This window comes from Nomascus leucogenys, chromosome 5, assembly GCF_006542625.1.
Source record: "Nomascus leucogenys isolate Asia chromosome 5, Asia_NLE_v1, whole genome shotgun sequence".
Lineage (NCBI taxonomy): Eukaryota > Metazoa > Chordata > Mammalia > Primates > Hylobatidae > Nomascus > Nomascus leucogenys.
The window spans coordinates 20,766,727-20,788,119 of record NC_044385.1 but is presented as its reverse complement, the minus strand read 5'-3'; the positions used below and the strand labels follow the sequence as shown (position 1 = coordinate 20,788,119).

Genomic DNA, 21,393 nt, shown 5'->3' with positions numbered 1-21,393 from the left:
TAAAAAGTTTATGTGTATGTGCATTTTAAAATCACCAAATATGGCAGAAGCAATGCTGCAGAGAATGACAGTGTGAAAGGAGCTAGAGCTCTTAAAGATTGAGCAAATAAGATAGGAAAAGTCATTAAAGTGCTATAACGAAGTGAGGAGGGTCCCATTTCCCCATCCCCAAAGGTATTCCCACACATTTTTATAAACATAAATATGTACCCACAGGAGACCAAAGCCATTTTGTTGTTTACTATTAATTGTGTGATTTTACATAAATGGTATTATGCTGTGTTCTGCATACATCTCTACAACTTGATTTTTCACCACTTAAAGTAATTTTTTTCAAAGATAAAACAACCACTTATAATAAACAGCTCATAACACTGTGAGTACAATTCGAAAAGTGAAAATATATTTAAAATATATTTACCTTGCAGTTTTCTACTGAGTTCAAGTTTTTCTTGCTCAAGGCGCTTAATTCTTCTTTCATAAGCTTCAGTTGCTAAGTTGTTGTCCAGAGTCCTCTGAACATTAACATCAAGATCCAGTGAGGCGGGACCAGCTGTAACTCTTAAACAGCTCCGATCAGAAAGTACACTGAAGAAAAGAAAAAAAAAATGTAGGTTCATACTATGATAAAAAGTTTGAAGAAAAATGTTAACATTTTTTTAAAATTGTTTTTAACTGACTCCACATTTATGGCAAAAACATTTTTAAATTGCTCATTTAAAACATAGATCCGAACATCTTGCAGTTAGCCAGCTGGAATAATTATAAAAATTTGTTTGCAAAATCACCATAAACTGTTTTTAGAAGCATTTTAAAAAATGAAAACTTAAAATCCCCCAAATTATTTTGATTTTAAAAACCCCACAAATTATAAAATGAAGTTTGCTGAAGGGTTACTGGTAGTTTAAAACAATTTGATCACCTAGGTGAAACAGTAGTAGTCAAAAGCACCAACCATGGCCCTCTTTACTAGAATTTGCAATTCAAAAGCAAGTTTCTGTCTTTAATTTAATACAGTTTAAATAAAAATGCTGAAACTGCTGGACATTTGGTGGTGAACAAAACAGACAAAAATCCTTGCCCATGTAGAGCTTATATTCCAGTGACTGAGACAGAAATAAAGAAAATAATGGAGATATTCATTACATTAGAAAATGTTAAATGCTAAGGAGAAAACACAAAGCAGGAAAGGGAGAAATAAAGTATTGAAGGGGAGGAGATAAAAATTTAGATAAAGTAGTCAGGAAAGCTGTCACTGCTAAAGTAACTTTGGAAAAAGCTAAGTAAGGGTGAGGGGACCACTTAAGGGAATATCAAAAGAAAGAATGTTCCAAACAGATGAAACAGAGTTCTAAAACCCCGAGACAAGAGTATGTCTGGCATGTTCACAGGCCAGAAAGGAGGCCTGTGTGGATGGAGTCCAGTAAACAAGGAAAAATAGAAAGATAAAAGTAAGGCAGTCATGTAGGGCCTTGTAAGAAGTTTGATTTGGAGTTAAGATATGAAGCACTGGAGGTGGGGATGGGTGGACTGGTTCTGAACAGGGGAGTGACATGTTCTGATTATCTTTTAAGAGGATCACCTGAACAGGATCAGAGAACTAAAAGAAAGTCATTTACATAGTAAGTGGGTGGTTAAGACAGATTTTTAAGTAGATGAGAGGAGAGGTCTCAGTTGGAGATACACATTTAGGAGTCATCAGCAAATCTTTGGGAGAACACTAGAGAGTTTAGATGGAAAAGAGAAGTCCAAAGACTGAGCCACAGGACACTCTGATATTCACAAGTCAGGGAAGTCAGGAGGGACCAGGTATGGAGATTGAGAAGGAATGACCAGCAAGGTGAAAGAAACTCAGTCAAGTGCCCTAGAAGATAGGAGAAGGTGGTATTTTAAAAGTATGGAGCTGTAGCAAATAAGATGAGACTAAGCAAATAAGTAAGACTAGGACTGAGAAGTGATCATTAGATTTAGCAACATGTTGGTCAACAGTGACATCGATAAAAGTGGTTTGCATGAAGTGATGGGGGCACACACCTGACTGGAATGGATTCAAGAAACAACAGTATGAGAAAAATAAAATATAGTCAACAGTTGAAGTAATTTTTCTATAATGTAAAGCAGAGACATGGTTGATAAGAGGTAAAGGAAGAGGAATTCAGATTTTATATTTTGCATTAAGATGGAGAACTGACATTTGTAAGCTGATATAAATGATCTGATGATGCAGATGACACAAGAAGAAAAAAATTCATGACATAAAAGCAAAACATGCACTAGACTAGCCAGGAAGGGATGGAAGAGACCGGCCTTACTAGAGGCTTGCACAGTTCATCCCAGAGAATTTGGGTCCAACAGTAAGTAGGTGGTAAATATGGTAACTGGAGCTTGTGGAAGTTGTCTGCGGTTTGCCTCAATCCTTTCAGTGAAAGGGGATGCAAGATTATCAGCTGAAAGTGAGGATGACAGAGGTTTCAAACTCAAGTAGAAATAGGCCAGATGCAGTGGCTCACACCTGTAATCCCAGCAACAGGGGAGGTTAACGCCAGAGGATGGCTTGAGGAGTAGGAGGCTGTAGTGATTTATGACTGTGCCACTGCACTCCAGCCTAGACAGCCCAGCAAGACTCCATTTCTAAATCGTTTTAAAAATTAGCTGGGCATGGAGACTTGTGCCTATTGTCCCAGCTACTCAGGAGGCTGAGGCAGGGGGCTCATTTGTGCCCAGGAGTTTGAGGCTACAGTGGGCTAGGACTGCACCACTGCATTCCAGCCCTTCTGCTGCCCAGAACAAGACCCCATCTCTTAAAAAAAAAAAAAAAGAAACAAAGAAAGTAAAAAATAGTTACTAGGTGAGTAAAAGAGTGAATACACTAGGGTGATACTGTATATTTGTCAGACAAGGGGAACTTGAAGTTGGTAATCATGAATTTAAAGTAGACCAGTAAGAATAGTCAGCTATTTTTTCTAGTCATTTGGAACTGTACAGGTAGAGAACAAAATTGTAATAGTTAATGTTCACTTAGCAAAACAAGTATAACAGAATGAGAAACAGTCAAAGGAACTGAAATGGCATACAAGGAGTGATTATAATCATTCTCAATGGAATTTAAACAGGGTAAGGGGGAAATAGGGAATATAAGTGAAGTGAGGGTCAGCATGAAACTCTTCTAATTACTGCTTCATTGCTAAGGATTAGATTCTGAGCTCTCTGTTCCATTCTTTCCCCTCCAAAACGAGTTAAGATTTTCATGTGTTCTATTCATTTTGTAATGCTTAACTTTCTATTTCCAGCAGTAGGCTCATTCTATTTTTAAAAATGTTTTCATTTACGAAGTTTTCTCATACATTTTTTACGAACCTCAATTCAATTTAATTTGCTTTAAATTGTCCAAACTGTTAACTTTTTTTTTTTTTTAAAGACAGAGTCACGCTCTGTCACCCAGGATGCACTGCAATGGCGCGGTCTCGGCTCACTGCAATCTCCGCCTCCCAGGTTCAAGTGATTCTCCTGCCTCGGCCTCCCGAGTAGCTGGGATTACAGGTACCCGCCACCACGCTCACCTAATTTTTGTATTTTTAGTAGAGATGGGGTTTCACCATATTGGCCAGGCTGGTCTCAATCTCCTGACCTCATGATCCATTTGCCTTGGCCTCCCAAAGTGTTGGGATCACAGGCGTGAGCCACTGCACTTGGCCCAAACTATGTTAACTTTTCAAACTTACCAGCTACTAGTATATGTAAAACCAACAAATGGCAGATGGTGGCCAGAAAATGCAGTATGTGTTGGTGGGGGCATCGTTTCCTAAAGGAGGAAAAAACATCTGGTAAGAAATAGATAGCTATATGATCTGTAGGCTTGGCTATAAATATAAAACGCCAAAAAGAAATATTTAAAAAAAAATTTTGACTGTTCAATTTTAAAACACTGGTAAGTTTGGTACACTTGTTTAGTAATATAAAATTTAGACCATGAACACTGCTACTCTAAAATTCTAATTAAAGTAAAATGAAGATTGAAAGTCTGATATTGAGAATAGTCATTATTATTCATGTATTCTGTATTTGCAAATTTGTGTAGAAGCTAATATTTATTTGTAAACCCCAAATCAATACTTGTGGTAATTTTATGATCATTTGTAGACACGTGCAGAGCAGAGAAAACTTTGAGATGTCCTACACTCACATTCCCAGCTGAGGTTGAACAGGAGAGGCTCTGCCTTCTCATTTAAGCTCTCATATTATAAACAAGTGTCCTTTACAGGCTCTCTTTGGTGTCATGCATTTCACATTTTTGGGCCCTCTGCATGTGATTCACTGCTTGCAAAGGCTCCCAAGCATAGTGCTGAAGCGCTGTCTGGTGTTCCTAGTGCAAGAGGACAGTGATGTGCCTTTACGGAGAAAATAATGTGCTAGAAAAGCTTCATTCAGGCACGAGTTACAGTGCTGCTGGTGGTGAGTTCAGTGTTAATGAATCAACAATATATGTTATATAAAGTGTCTTTAAAGAGAAGCACACATAAAACAAGACTATACATTGATCAGTTGATCAGAGGCTCACAGAAACCTAACCCTGTATTTCCCTCAGAGCAATGGTTCAATATTAGCTAATAGTGTTCAAGGCAACTATACAGAATATAACCACCACGAATAATTAGGTTCAACTGTAGTATGTATTTAATTTGGAATGATTCCCAAGTTGTTAACAGTAAATATAATTCTATTTATAAAAAATTGGTAAGAGAAGTCCGTTTAATTATTCTTTGTGAAGTTTAGACAGGAAAGTATGACAAATTTTTATCTGCCTTGAATATAGTACTAGGATGGTTTTACAATTATCAGTTATCAAACAGTGATCACAGCTTACTGTATTGAAATAGTATTCACCGTTTCAGTGAAAAGTAATATAACGTGTACCTATTATGTACCCACAAAAATTAAAAATAAAAATTTTGTTAAGTCATATAACATTAACGTAAAAATTTTTAGTACAGAATTAAAGCCATAGTAAATAAAATAACTGAATAAAAATAAAAGCTCAAATTAAGAAAGCTAAAAAGGGGCCAGAAGCAGTGGCTCATGCCTATAATCCCCGCACTTTGGGAGGCCGAGGAGGGCGGATCATGAGGTCAGGAGATCGAGACCATTCTGGCTAACACGGTGAAACCCCGTCTCTACTAAAAACAAAAAAGTTAGCCAGGTGTGGTGGCGCACGCCTATAGTTCCAGCTACTCAGGAGGCTGAGGCAGGAGAATGGTGTGAACCCGGAAGGTGGAGCTTGCAGTGCACCGAGACTGTCCACTGCACTCCAGCCTGGGAGACAGAGCGAGACTCTGCCTCAAAAAAAAGAAGAAGAAGAAGAAGAAGGCTAAAAAGGCAAAAATTTTAAGTTCTTATTTTCCTAAATTTTAATCTCATATAACCTAAAGGGTTATAGCAGAGGTCGATATACTATGCTGGCCTGTTTTGGCATGGCTCACAAGCTAAGAATGGTTGAATTATTTGGCTGGTGGACTGGCCGAATAATTGGCTTGAGGTCTGCTATTCACCTCAGGCAGGGCTATACCTCAGAGCTATATCACATTTGTGGACTATTTTCTCTACTGATTTCCTACCAAGTTTGCTATTGTTAGCAGCAACACACTGGGCTTGGGTATTTAGTCCCGGAATCTGCCCTCTGTATCAGCAAAGCTGCTGATTTTTCTATCCAGTTCCATGCTACTAGTACTGTCCCAGACCAAGTCAGTAATGGGGATGGACGTGTGTGGTATATGTGACTTTAACTAAAGTTCAGCAGTTTTTCACAAATAAATGCTTCTGAATTTATTTCTCTTCAATTGTTGTATCAGGCCCCGCAATCGTAAAATCTGCTTTTTTAAGTATCTAGTTTGTTCTCTTACCAAGCTTAATGGCATAACTTAATCTAAGAGGTAAAACTTTGAATTTTAATTTTGTTCTTAGTCACAAATAACTATGTTCACCTCAGTTAACTTTCTTCTTAATTTGATTTGTGACAGAATAAGCACTGGAAGCCATGATCACTGACTGATAACTGATCATTGTAAAAGTATCCTAGCAAAATACTTATAAACCAAAAAATTACTATATAAGCATATTAGAAAGAAACAGAGGGATAGAACTTCTTCACAGTGTCATACTTACAGAATTTTTTAAACAATCATCATCTACATCAAAATTCGATGTATCTGTTGGGCTACTAACTTCTGGAATATAAGGTGCTTCACAGTTCCGAATATTATCCCAATCAATTCCACTGAAAAATGGGTGTTTCTTAAAGTCTTCTATTCCATTTTGACCAAGACGATGTTCTCTGCTACAAATGAGCCTTCGAATAAGATCCTTAGCATTTTCAGACACATCAGTCACTTGGGCTGGAAACTGAAACCTCTCCTAAACAGAGAAAAACAGAAACAAAATATAAATCAGTGTTTAACATACTAAGTAGGTTGGTTGACTTACTTATTTTCTTAAAAATACATTGTCTTTTAAATATATCTAATAACTGCATGTTGGTGCAAAGTACTAATACTAAAGGAATACAGGGATGAATGACAGAAGATCATTTTCCTAGGACTTTTAATTTCATATATGACTCAGTCATGCATGAGCTATAGAAAGAAGAATACATTATACCTTAAATACCTTAAACTGCTATCAGAATGAAGAGAAATTACTTAAAAGTAGTGGAATTTGACTCAATATTTAAATCGAGATAGATGACTGATAATGGTCATATAAGTTACATACTAATGATTAATAATAAGTATTTTTAAAGGACATAATATGTATCTGACACTATTTAAAGTGCATTACTCATTTAACCCTCAAAACAACCATTTTAGGTGGGTACTCCTACTGTGCTAATATTATAGAAGAAATAAAGACACAGAGAATTCAAGTAACTTTCTCAACATTACACATCTAGGAAGTGGCAGAACCAGAATTCGAACTGAAGCTGTAATCTGTGCTGTTAAATATCATGTTGTACTACAATATATTTTTCTAATTCAAATGATGTACATGCTATTTACAACTCTGCTGCTATTTCCAGTCTTTCAACTCTTTAAAACTATACGAAACATTATCTTTGCAAACAGGAAGAAGAACATAAACCCTATAAAACTGATTTTTATATATGCAAAGAAACTAATCATAATTGCTTCACTGGAACAAATTAAAAAGAATAGATTATCATTCCCTTCTATCGGATATTCACATTCTAGGTTTTTGCAACTGCTCACAATCTTCTAAGACTGCTAATAAAACCTTTCTTATTATTATGAACAGTCTATTTCACTTAGTACTAAATATATTAAAGTTTCATTAATTTGTTCTTGTTGTGTATCTGTGTTGCTTCTAGTGTTCTGTGATCATAAATAATGTTAGAATAGGTATCCTTGTACATATATCTTTGTTCTACTGAAAATGCCATAGGGTAGATTCCTAGACTGAAGTTGCTCAATCAAAACCTCTAACCATTTTTTAAGGCTCTAGGTGCACACCTGTAAACTTCCTGAACAGAAAGGTTACACCAATTTATATACCTACTAATGTCTTAGAATGCCCATCTCACTGCATTATTTATGGTACAGAGTACTATTTTTCTTTTGATCTTTGCTAATTTGACAAGAAAAAAGTATCTCATTCTTATTTTAAATTTGTATTGCACTTATTACTACTAAAGTTGAAAATTTTTTTACACATATTCTAGTCATGATTATACATATACTATAGTAAGCAATGATCTAAATTCTCTACTTATGACCTTTGTTATTCTACTGGAGAGACCACTTAATTTCCTACTTAGCAGCATCTCTAATAAAATACGAGAAAATTAGAACTAATAACTTATGAATAATTTATGGATTTTGACTATTTATGTTTGTCGTGTCCCATACTAGGATAGAAATGTGATTGTTCACTGTTTTTAGAAAAATATTTTCTCTTTAAAAATGATTTTATTATATGTGTTATTTACCACATTAATTTGAACAAAAGTAAAATATACTAACTTTGTGATTCATGATTTTTCCGTATGTCTCCACCAGAGATTCTGCATAAAATGGTGTTTCTCCGTAAAGCATTTCATACATACAGACTCCCAAAGACCACCAGTCACATTCAGGTCCATATCTGCCTTTTCCATCTTCCATGGCTTGAAGGATTTCAGGAGAGATATAATCTGGGGTTCCTACAGCCACTGAGGACTGAACCTGAAGAAATTTACATCTTTATTAATCTACTATATTAGAAATAAAATATTTTAAATTTAAAATAGTTACTTAAGATACACAATAGACACTATTATCTCATAAACACATCTTTGTCATTATCTGAAAAATAATAATAATCTTTGCATATATGTTAAATTGTACATTATCCCCACATTAATAGTTTTCCAGATTTCATAACACTATAGAACTTTTATTATAGTGTTACTTAACTGATGACATTGAGAGGAACAATTTAATTTAAACCATCATACCCATTAACAACAAACTAAATATTTGGTTTAGAACACTCATTATTGGTAATTACCTGTCAAACCTATACATGTAAAAAAAAATGAAACTGTGAAAATTTTACAATGAGATGGGGGGAAAAGCTCCTGATATTTAGGCCAGTACTATGAGAAGCCTGGAGATTATGTTTAAACTCCTTAATAGAAACCTAAGAAAATACACATCAATAATGTACAACAAACTACTTACTAATTTAAAAAACTATAAAAGAAGAGGTATATCCTTCAAAAACTAAAGTTCCAATAGAGAAAAAAAGTTGAGTACTTGTTATAGCAGGTTAGGTTTAATTAGAAAACAGGTAATTAAAACCAGGCATGGTAGCTGACATCTGTAATCCCAGCACTTTGGGAAGCCAATGTGGGAGAATCACTTGAGCCCAGGAGTTTGAGACAAGCCTGGGAAACATAGCAAGATCCTATTTCTGTAAAAAAGTAGAAGAAAAAATAAAACAGGTAACTAGAAAAATCCTGGGTATATATGTTGTAAGGTACTTTGAAGTAAAAGGATATTGGCCCTTTATGTGTTTTAGAAGAACTTATCCAAAACATGAACATTCCTAAAGTAGAATACCAGTTAATATTTTGGATTTTCTAGACAACATTTCCAATTCTGAATAATTAGGATAGACTTACATTTTAGCAATACTGAGATTAAATAACTTGGAAACCCTTCCATTACGAACTCTTAAAAATGCTAGATAAACATCCTGTCTAACACGGCGAAACCCCGTCTCTACTAAAAACACAAAAATATTAACCAGGGGTGATGGCGGGCGCCTGTAGCTCCAGCTACTCGGGAGGCTGAGGCAGGAGAATGGCGTGAACCCGGGAGGGGGAGCTTGCAGTAAGCCAAGATTGCGCCACTGCACTCCAGCCTGGGCGACAGAGCAAGACACGGTCTCAAAAGCAAAAAAAAAAAAAAAAAAAAAAAAAAAAGCTAGATAAAATATAACAATTATTTGCATAAACATATAAAAGAACTTTTTTACAAAGAGAAATTCTTAGAGTTCAGTAATCAAGAAATGCTTGAGAATCAGGATAATATGCACTAGAGATGAGTAGGGTTGGGGAATTGTTGGTTTTCATTTCCTAGGTACTCAAATTTTAACATACACAAAAGCGAATACCTTACGCTTATATGAGGTAAGAACAAAAGAAAAGACCTTATCCTTAGCTTACATGAGGTGGTGAGTTTGAAGACAAACGCTGCCCTATATACACACCTTTTGGCCTAAAACGTATACTGTAAGAAAAACGGTACATTATAAAAATCTGCCACAAAGCAGAGAAGGACAAGACATTTCATCTATCTTGACTTGTGTGTGATGAATGAAAAATATTGTTCCTGTAGAAATTCGTAACATCACATCACATAGTCTCAACATTTGGCATTCAAATGCACACCGCTTCTGTGGTCCAAAAGTTCCCAAGCCAAGATATTGGCATTAACACTGACCCAAGGTTAGTTGCCTCTAGAAAGCAAAACAAATTCAAATCTACGCTGGAGGACACATGCTTAAATTTGGCAGATATAATTCTTTTTTTTTTTTTTTTAATTATACTTTAGGTTTTAGGGTACATGTGCACAATGTGCAGGTTTGTTACATATGTATCCATGTGCCACGTTGATTTCCTGCACCCATTAACTCGTCATTTAGCATTAGGTATATCTCCTAATGCTGTCCCTCCCCCCTCCCCCAACCCCACAACAGTCCCCAGAGTGTGATGTTCCCCTTCCTGTGTCCATGAGTTCTCATTGTTCAATTCCCACCTATGAGTGAGAACATGCGGTGTTTGGTTTTTTGTCCTTGCAATAGTTTACTGAGAATGATGTTTTCCAGTTTCATCCATGTCCCTACAAAGGATATGAACTCATCCTTTTTTATGGCTGCATAGTATTCCATGGTGTATATGTGCCACATTTTCTTAATCCAGTCTATCGTTGTTGGACATTTGGGTTGGTTCCAACTCTTTGCTGTTGTGAATAGTGCCGCAATAAACATACGTGTGCATGTCTTTATAGCAGCATGATTTATAGTCCTTTGGGTATATACCCAGTAATGGGATGGCTGGATCAAATGGTATTTCTAGTTCGAGATCCCTGAGGAATCGCCACACTGACTTCCACAATGGTTGAACTAGTTTACAGTCCCACCAACAGTGTAAAAGTGTTCCTATTTTTCCACATCCTCTCCAGCACCTGCTGTTTCCTGATTTTTTAATGATGGCCATTCTAACTGGTGTGAGATGGTATCTCACTGTGGTTTTGATTTGCATTTCTCTGATGGCCAGTGATGATGAGCATTTCTTCATGTGTTTTTTGGCTGCATAAATGTCTTCTTTTGAGAAGTGTCTGTTCATGTCCTTTGCCCACTTTTTGATGGGGTTGTTTGTTTTTTTCTTGTAAATTTGTTTGAGTTCATTGTAGATTCTGGATATTAGCCCTTTGTCAGATGAGCATGATTGTATATCTAGAAAACCCCATCGTCTCAGCCCAAAATCTCCTTAAGCTGATTAGCAACTTCAGCAAAGTCTCAGGATACAAAATCAATGTACAAAAATCACAAGCATTCTTGTACACCAATCACAGACAAACAGAGAGCCAAATCATGAGTGAACTCCCATTCACAATTGCTTCAAAGAGAATAAAATACCTAGGAATCCAACTTACAAGGGACGTAAAGGACCTCTTCAAGGAGAACTACAAACCACTGCTCAATGAAATAAAAGAGGATACAAATAAATGGAAGAACATTCCATGCTCATGGGTAGGAAGAATCAATATCATGAAAATGGCCATACTGCCCAAGGTAATTTATAGATTCAATGCCATCCCCATCAAGCTACCAATGACTTTCTTCACAGAATTGGAAAAAACTACTTTAAAGTTCATATGGAACCAAAAAAGAGCCCGCATCGCCAAGTCAATCCTAAGCCAAAAGAACAAAGCTGGAGGCATCACCCTACCTGACTTCAAACTATACTACAAGGCTACAGTAACCAAAACAGCATGGTACTGGTACCACAACAGAGACATAGATCAATGGAACAGAACAGGGCCCTCAGAAATGATGCCGCATATCTACAACTATCTGATCTTTGACAAACCTGACAAAAATAAGAAATGGGGAAAGGATTCCCTATTTAATAAATGGTGCTGGGAAAACTGGCTAGCCATAGGTAGAAGGCTGAAACTGGATCCCTTCCTTACACCTTATACAAAAATTAATTCAAGATGGATTAAAGACTTAAATGTTAGACCTAAAACCATTAAAATCCTACAAGAAAACCTAGGCAATACCATTCAGGGCATAGGCGTGGGCAAGGACTTCACGTCTAAAACACCAAAAGCAATGGCAACAAAAGCCAAAATTGACAAATGGGATCTAATTAAACTAAAGAGCTTCTGCACAGCAAAAGAAACTACCATCAGAGTGAACAGGCAACCTACAGAATGGGAGAAAATTTTTGCAACCTACTCATCTGACAAAGGGCTAATATCCAGGCAGATATAATTCTTAAACATAAAACTCGCTGAATATGAACTCACAATCCAATAATATAAACTAAATGAGGAAACTGTCTATTATGAGTAACTCAGAAATTCCAACAAACAGAACAATTAGATCCCTAACAACAATCAGATCCGCTCTATGAAATAAGTATGTTTAAAATTATTAAAGACCTAAAAAAAAACACAAAAGTTTTTAAAAATCAAACAGAAGTCCTAGAAATGAAAATAGTCGCTGAAATAAAATAAACGCAATAAATAGGTAAACAGTGGATTAGATACAGTTGACGAGAATAATAAACCTGAAGAAGAGCTGAAGAAATTAAGTAGCATCTAATATGAAGACTTAAAAAATGGAAAATTTGGAAGAAAGGCTAAGACGTACAGACCCTAGAATGGACAAGTTCAACACAGTATAAGAGAATGAGATAAAAGAGAGAATAGTGGAAAGCAACATCCAAAGAGACAAAGCTTAAATTTTTTCAAGAATGATATAAGACTTGAATTCCTGGATGCAGGAAGGGCATAAAGTACTTAGAAGAGGTCGAGCGCAGTGGCTCACACCAGTAATCCCACCACTTTGGGAAGCTGAGGCGGGTGGATCACTTGAGCTCAGAAGTCGGAGACCAGCCTAGGCAACATCGTGAAACCACATCGCTACAAAAAATAAAATTAGCTGGACATGGTGGCACATGTCTGTACTCCCAGCTACTCGGGAGGCTGAGGTGGGAGGATTGCTTGAGCCTGGGAAGTCGAGGCTGCAGTGAGCAGAGATGGCACCACTGCACTCCAGCCTGGGTGACAAGAGTGAAACCCAGTCTCAAAAAAAAAAAAAAGTACTTAGAAGATAAATAAAAGCAGATTCATGTCTATACACATTAGAATTAAACTACAGAATACCAAAGCCAAAGAGATTTTAAAAACATTAAAGAATAGAGATTATCTACTAAGAAATGACAATTAGACCAACAGCTGAATTATTAATAACTAAGAATTGCAGTCAGAAGTAAATGAAGTTGTACCTTCAAAGTGATAAGACAAAATAACTGTCAATGTATTACCTACCTACCTAAATTATGATACAGAAATGATACATTGTCACACAAGACTGAGTAAACTATCGCTAACATTTCCTTTCAGCTAAACAAGCACTAAAGGGTATACTTTGGAAAACAAGAAATTTAACCAAGATGGAAGAATGTGATACTAGACGCAATTACGAACAAAGATATTGGTAAACTTTACTAATACATCTAAATGGTGGTTAATTGGATAACATAATGAAGAAGGAGGAGGACAAGGACTAGAAAAAGAGGCAGGAGTAACTACCTTAGGGCTGAAAAATAAATTTACCCCATAAATGTATTCAACTATAATTTGTCAGTTTACAAATAGAAAAATAAAAATTTTTAAAAACCACCCACTAAAAAAGAAAAAAAAAAGTTGGAAATAAAACACTGGAAAAACAAAAACATGTTACTGAGGATGTAAACAGGATTCAAGTATTCTAAATTTCTTAGGTTTTTAAAATTTTTAATTATTAACTTTTTTTAAATTGTATTTTATTATTCAATTATTATTTTTAATGGTGGTAAAAATACACAAAAAAATTTACTATCTTAATGATTTTTAGAAGTGTGCAGTTCAGTGGCATAAGTACCTTCACACTGTTCTGCAACCAGTCCCTACCATCCTTCTCTAAAATTTTTTCATCTTGGAAAATTTCAACTCTGTACCCATCAGTAATTCCCCCATTCCCCCTTCCCCTAGACCCTGGCAGCCACCATTGTACTTTGTTTCTTTGAACTTGATTACTATAGTTATCTCACATAAGAGGAATCATAAAATATTTGTACTTCTGTAACTGGCTTACTTCATTAACATAATATCCTAAGGTTTCATCCACGTTGTAGCACGTGTCAGAATTTCCTTCCTTTTTAAAATTGATTGATATTCCATTGTGTGTATACAGCACATTTTGTTTATCCATTCATCTGTCACCCTTTGGCTATTGTGAACAATGCTGCTCTAAAAATGAGTGTACAAATGTATGTTCAACTCCCTGCTTTCACTTCTTTTGGGTATATACCCAGGGAAGGAACTCTGGATCACATGGTAATCCTATTTTCAATTTTTTGAAGAGCTACCCATACCATTTTCCATATTTTACATTCCCACCAACAGTGCCCAAGGATCCTAATTTGTTCACATCCTTGACAACACTTGTTATTTTCTGTTTTTTTGATAGTAGCAATCCTGCTGAGTGTGAGATGGTGTATCCCTGTGGTTTTGATTTGTGTTTCTCTAATTATTAGTGATGTTGGGCACCTTTTCATGTGCTAATTGGCCATTTAAATATCTTCTTTGGGCCGGGCGCGGTGGCTCATGCCTGTAATCCCAGCACTTTGGGAGGCCGAGGTGGGCGGATCACAAGGTCAGGAGATCAAGACCATCCTGGCTAACACAGTGAAACCCCATCTCTACTAAAAAAATACAAAAAAATTAGCTGGGCGTGGTGGCGGGCACCTGTAGTCCCAGCTACGTGGGAGGCTGAGGCAGGAGAATGGCATGAACCCGGGAGGCGGAGCTTGCAGTGAGCCGAGATCACGCCACTGCACTCCAGCCTGGGCGACAGAGCGAGACTCTGTCTCAAAAAAAAAAAAAAAATCTTCTTTGGAGAAATGTCTATTAAAGTTCCTTGTCCCAGCACTTTGGGAGGCTGAGGTGGGTGAATCACTTGAGGTCAGGAGTTTGAGATCAACCTGGCCAACAGGGCAAAACCCAGTCTCTCCAAAAAAAAAAATTAGCTGGGTATAGTGGTGCATGTCTGAAATCCCAGCTACTCGGGTGGCTTAGGCAGGAGAAGTGAGCCAAGATCACGCCACTGACTCCAGCCTAGGCGACAGAGCAAGACTCTGTCTATCACATAAAATAAAATAAAGTAAAGTAAAAAGTAAAGTGTAAAGTAAAATAAAATAAAATAAAAATAAATATCTTGTCCATTTTCTAACAGGGTCCTTTGTTCTTTGCTGCTGACTTGTAGGAGTTCTTTACATATTTTAGAGACTACTCTGTTATTAGACATATGATTTGCAAATATTTTCTCTCATTCCATATGTTGCCTTTCACTCTGATTGTGCCCTTTGATGCACAGAAGTTTTAATGGAGATATTGTCCAATTTATCTATTTTTTTCTTTCATTGCCTGTAATTTTGAGTCATCCCCAAGAAATCACTGACAAATCCAACGTCATAAAGTTATCCCTTCTATTTTTTTCTAAGAGTTTCATAGTTTTAGTTTTTGTATTTAGGTCTTTGACCCATTTTGAGTTAATTTTTGTTTTGAGTGTGACGTTGAGTTAATTACAGTGTGAAGTAATCTAAGTTTCTTGTTTTGATTGGGAATGTGGCAGAAAAACTGATTAACTGTTTAAAAATGTAAAGATAAACACTAAAATACTTAGAATATGTAACTTCCAAACAAAGAGAAATTTAAAAGCTAAACTTGATCAAGTCAACAGAAGGCAAGAAAGAAGAAAACAAACTCAAATATACATGCAAAGAAACAAGCAAAACCAATAATAAACAGCACATAAGATACTAGAAATAAGTATATTAATAATCACAAAATTTATAAATGGATTAAACTCACTTATTAAACAAAACTGTTACACAGGACAACACATAAAACCAAAATGAACAAATGAGAAAAACATCAGCAATAATCTGTTTAAAAGGGATGCACTTAAAACATAAGGATACAGGAAAGTTGAAAGTAAATGGATGGAAAGGGATATATCAGGCATATGATAAAGAAAAGAAACTTAAGATAGCTACAGTAATATCAGTTAAATATATTCTAATGCCAAAACCATTGTAAGATTTTTAAAAAATTCATTAGTATAATATAAAAGAAAATACCCCGGAATAAATGTCAATTCTGAATAATGTATACCTAACAGCAAAGCTACAAAAGAGCTGTGCAAAACAAAGAAAAGTTAGTAAATTTACCATCATAAGGATTTTTAAACAATGAATAATAGATCAGAGAAATAAAATGGTTAAGAACACAAAAAAACTGAATGACAAAATTAACAATTTTAATCTTATGGGCATATATATCTGTACCCAAAAGTCAGAAAAAAAAGTATTCTTTTCAAATAAACATAGAACATATAAAAACTGGCCTCTTACAAAATCACAAAGCAAATTTCAAAAAATGCCAAAAAAATCTGATACCAAATAGACCCAATCTACAGTAAACTGAAACCAGGAATAACTAAACAAATAAATATAATACTATGGATATTAAAAGGCATATCACTAAATAGTGGCCCATAGAAGAATTCTAACAAGTTGGAAAATATTTAGAATTGAACAGTAGAATGCTCTGCATCAAAACTTATGAAGGAAAAGAGGAGCACAAACAAACAATACTAGGAAACGGGGGCAAAACGACACTGTAACAGAGATGTTAAAACTAGGAGGAAGGTGGTCTGAACTACTTTATGGCAATACAATTGAAAACTCAGAGAAAATGGACAATTTTCATCGAAAAGACTAACATATTAAAACTCAGGAAGAAAGAGAAAATCCAACAGACCTATAATCATTAAAAATTTGAATCAATAGTACAAAATCTATCTGCAAAACAAAATAAAATTGAAGAAAACAAAACTTCACCCAGGCTAAGGTGATTTAAAAGTAAATTCTACCAATGATATAAGTTAACAGATAACTGTATTACAAACTGTTCTAGAGCCAAAATGGGTAAGGGGAAAATATGGATCCTCTGTTTATTTTATAAGGCTAAAATGACCTAAATCTAAACATCAGACAAGAACAATTTAAGGAAAAAAAATTATACTCCAGTCTGAGATATGACTAATGTCATGTATGAATGCCAGGTAACAATATGATATAAAATAGTAGTAGAGTCAACTAGGAATCTGTTAAAATACTGCAATATAACATCTTGATAAAGTCATATTTACTCAAAGAATGAATGATTTAACAATGGAAAAGCTGTCATTTATCAGATTAACAGATTAAAAGAAAAACAACCTAATATCATCTTGATGGATGCAGAAAAGTAATTTTGTTACAACCAGAATCACAACAAAAAAACTCCGGTAATCAGAAATGAGAAGGAATTTCTTAATTTGATAAGAGATATATACCAAAAGCTAACTGCAAACATTAAATTAATTTGAAGCTACAGAAACAACATCACTGCACCTATTTAACATTGTACTGAAGGTCATTAGACTCCATGGTAAGAGAAAAAATATAGCACATATAAAGATTGTGAAGAAACAAACCCAAAGTTGGTCATAATTTACGGATTACATGACTTATTATATGAAAAATCTAGAAGAATCTATAAACTATTTTAAACTGATAAAAAAAAATTCACAAGAGTGCTAGATTCAAGATGAATACGCAAAATCAATTCTAATCCTAAAGAAGAGCAACAAGCTATTAAACTGCAAATATAAACAAGTATCATTTATAATACAGGTAACATTAAAAAATCCACAAGTTGTTTAGGAGCAAATCTAACTCATCTAGGTAATGGATTAATAGTGAATAAAAAGAAACACAACATTCATAGATGAGAAGATTCCATGTTATAGACATGAATGTCCCCCAAATTAAGCTAATTTCAAAGCAGGTCTTAAATACATAAGCCAGTGTTTATGAAGGATTGTTCACATGTGTGTACATGTATGGATATAAACCAATATGCTAATCCTAACAATCACATAGAAAAATAAAGGGCCAAGCATAGCCAAGATAATTTTAGAGCAAGAAAAAGAATTATAGCGAACACTTCACCACCAGAAATTGACTTCTTAAGGTAAATTGATTCAACTGGTATGGTTTTGACGGAGATATAGGAGAAAAAGTAAGTTGAAACTTAATTTGAAAGTCACAAACTTGAGAAAGGCTCGTAGGTTTGAGGCAGCTGTCCAGATAATAAATAATGACCCACACAAAGTCAACAATCATAACATTTCAGGACACTGGGAATAAATAAAACATTCTAAAAGCTTCCAGAGATAGAGAGAAAGGCTGTAATAAAAGGACTGAGACTCAGAATGGCATCAGATGTCTTAATAGCAACACTGTAAGTTAAAAGACAACATAATGCCTTCTAAATTCTAAGAGAAAAATAGTTTCAAATCTAGAATACTATGTCCAGACAAATTATCAATACAATATGAAGGCATTTTTCAGACATGGAAGATTATGAAATATTTACTTCCAGTGGAACCTTCTTCAGGCAGCTATCACCAAATGGGATCCAGGAAACACAGTCTGATACTAGAGAATAACATAAATTCCATGAAGACGATGAAAGGTAGTCCTAGGATAGTACCTCTGCAGTAGGTCTCTAGAACAAACAGTCCAGATTAGGAGAATGCAATCCAGTATGAATATCTCCATGGGAAAAAAAGGAACTGCTAAATTCCTTTTATTAAGTAATTCAACGTGGTGGAGAGTTTGAGGATAAATTGGTGACAATTACACAGGAAATTAAGCAGAGCGAAGTGGTCACTTTACACCAGGAAGAATAAAAAGGTTTTGAAGAAAAGAAATGCAATTAAAACAAACTGTATGACACGACGATGAGTATTTGTATCACCATAATAAAATACCGAACAGGATTTAACGAGGGATTGTGTGATAATTACATTGAGAGGATAGAGAGGATGTGTACTGGTTGGGCAAGAGCAGAGCAAAAGACCTGAATCCTCATCTACCATGGTAGGATATTATGAGATAGTATCTAAAAATAAATAATCAAGAGACAGCAGCACAAATATGGTTATAGGAAATATGTAAGTAAATGAAATGCTCAAAGCACCATTGCACTTGCCTGGGTGACAGAGCAAGACCCTGCCTCAAAAAATAAGACAATAAAATCTAAAAATTAATTTAAAAATCTGAAATAAAATAAGGTTTCTTCATTATAGTGTTTTTTAATTTTTATTTATTTATTTATTTATTTATTTATTTATTTATTTATTTATTTTGGAGTCAGGATCTTGCTGCCACCCAGGCTGGAATGCAATGGCACCATCATGGTCACTGCAGCCTTGACCAGGTCCTAAGCTCAAGCGATCCTCCCATCTCATCCTCCTGAGTAACTGGGACTACAGGTGCATGCCACCATGCCTAACTAATTTTTTTTATTTTTTTGTAGAGATGAGGTCTTGCTATGTTGCTCAGGCTGGTCTCAAACTCCTGGGCTCACGCAATCCTCCCGCCTTGGCCTCCCAAAGTGCTGGTATTACAGGTGCAAGCCTATGGTTTTGAAAATGGAAGTCCAATATGATATTATGTCCAAGAAAACTATTTTGAGTTCATCAATAAGTATGCTAGAAACAAAACATAAAATATTATCCTATTGTCCAGCAAAATCAGAATGAATGACTGGGAGAACACACCAGACTTTCAGGAACAAATATAGTTTGAGGAAACTCACAGAGATAGAAATATTACTCATGCATTCTGGAATTTGCATTTTGAATGCATTCAAAAGGAATTTAGAGAGGCAAACATCAGACTACAGGGACTCTATCTCCAACTTTGAGTCCTTCGGGCTTGTAATATGCAGGACTGGAGAATCACTAGCTCTCTCCATGAAGTTATTTTTCCCTGCAGCTCTATCCTCTCTGGAATGGTGGCCCCCAATTCCAGATGCCAAAGCCTCCCTGATTCCAATCTCTGTTTTCTCAACTCAGCACCACCACCATGCTATTTCCCTCTTCTAATGTCATACCTGGCACTACCCACTTCTCACTTTATACTTCCTATATACAGTTATCCTAGAGCAGTATAATTCCATATACATATCTTCCATTGTTTATGTGACTATTGTCATATCCTTTACTTCTACGTGTCATAAACCCACATTACAAATAATTACACATTACATTATTTTTGCTTTTAACACTCAGGTACCTTTTATGTAAATTAAATAAGATAGACAGTATAGACATTTTATTTACCCACTTATTTATTGCATATGATATTTTTATGCTATAAATCCAAATGTCCAAACAGTATCATTTCCTTTGACATGGAGGACATTCTTTAGCATTCAGGCCTGCTAGAGATTAATTTTCTCATCTTCCATTTATCTGAAAATGTCTAATTCACCCTCATTTTTGAGAGATATTTTTCTTAATACAGAAACCTCAGTTTACACATTTTTTTCCTTCAGCACTTTAAAGACATCACTCCATGATTTCTCGTGACAGGTCAGTAGTCCTTACCATTTCTCCTCTGTATGTAATATGTCTTTCCTTCTGGCTGCTTTTAAATGTTTTTATCTTTAGTTTTCAGCACTTTAACCACATCTGACATGGCCAGATGTGGTTCTCTTTATAGGTTTGAGATATGGTAAAATTCTTAGATCTGAGTTTTTCATCACATTTGAGAAGGTTGAGCCATTACTTACACATTTCTTTTTTCCACATCTCACTCTCTTCTTCTATATGGATCCCTAAGCCTCTATTTATTTGGTCTCAATATTTTTCTCTGTTCTTCATATTGGCTCATCTCTACTCATCTGTCTTCAAGTTCACTGGCTCTTTCTTCTCCTATCTCCAGTCTACTTTTAACCTCATCCAGTGAATTTTAAATTTCAGTTACTGTACTTTCTAATTGTAAAATGTCCATTTGATTCATTTTCCTGCTGAAATTCCTTATTTGTATACTCTTTAAGACTACATTTTCCTTTATTTTCTTAAATATTTTTATAACTTTTATTTTATTTTTTTTTTTTGAGATGGAGTCTCATTCTGTTGCCCAGGCTGGAGTGCAATGGCACCATCTTGGCTCACTGCAACCTCCACCTCCTGGGTTCAAGCGAGTCTCCTGCCTCAGCCTCCTGAGTGAGTGAGTAGCTGGGATTACAGGCATGCGCCACCATGCCTGGCTAATTTTGTATTTTTAGTATAGACAAGCTTTCACTGTGTTGGCCAGGCGGTCTCAAACTCCTGACCTCAGGTGATCCACCCTCCTTGGCCTCCCAAAGTGCTGGGATTACAGGCATGAGCCACTGTGCCCGACCTATGATCACTTCTTTAATTCTTTGTCTGCTAAGTCCAACATGTGTGCCAGCCAGGCCTCTACTGACTGCTTTTATCTGACTCTGTATCACTATCCACATCCCCATTTTTGTTTGGTTCGGTGATTTTTTTTTTTTTTGAATCCTTGTCATTGTGAATAAGATGTTATAGAGAGTATTGATTCTGTTATGTTCTTATGAAGAAAAACAATTCTTATGTAAGCACATAAAAAAATTACTGACTGATCTCCTTGACCATGAG

General features: G+C 35.6%; 1 protein-coding gene across 19 annotated transcripts in view; it reads right to left on the bottom strand.

Moving 5' to 3' along the window:
- CDC42BPA (CDC42 binding protein kinase alpha) overlaps window positions 1-21,393 on the bottom strand; it is a 314,383-nt gene that overhangs the window by 146,626 nt on the left and 146,364 nt on the right. For all 19 annotated transcript variants that reach the window (XR_004030077.1, XM_030812764.1, XM_030812771.1 and 16 more), the window contains exons 7-10: window positions 8,031-8,231; window positions 6,160-6,408; window positions 3,723-3,802; window positions 422-588 (exon numbers count right to left, since the gene is read on the bottom strand). Coding sequence is in view for 18 of the 19 variants with exons in the window: in XM_030812764.1 (XP_030668624.1) it covers window positions 422-588; window positions 3,723-3,802; window positions 6,160-6,408; window positions 8,031-8,231 (697 nt within the window). In the remaining variant the exon portion in view is untranslated. The remainder of the gene's footprint in view (window positions 1-421; window positions 589-3,722; window positions 3,803-6,159; window positions 6,409-8,030; window positions 8,232-21,393) is intronic.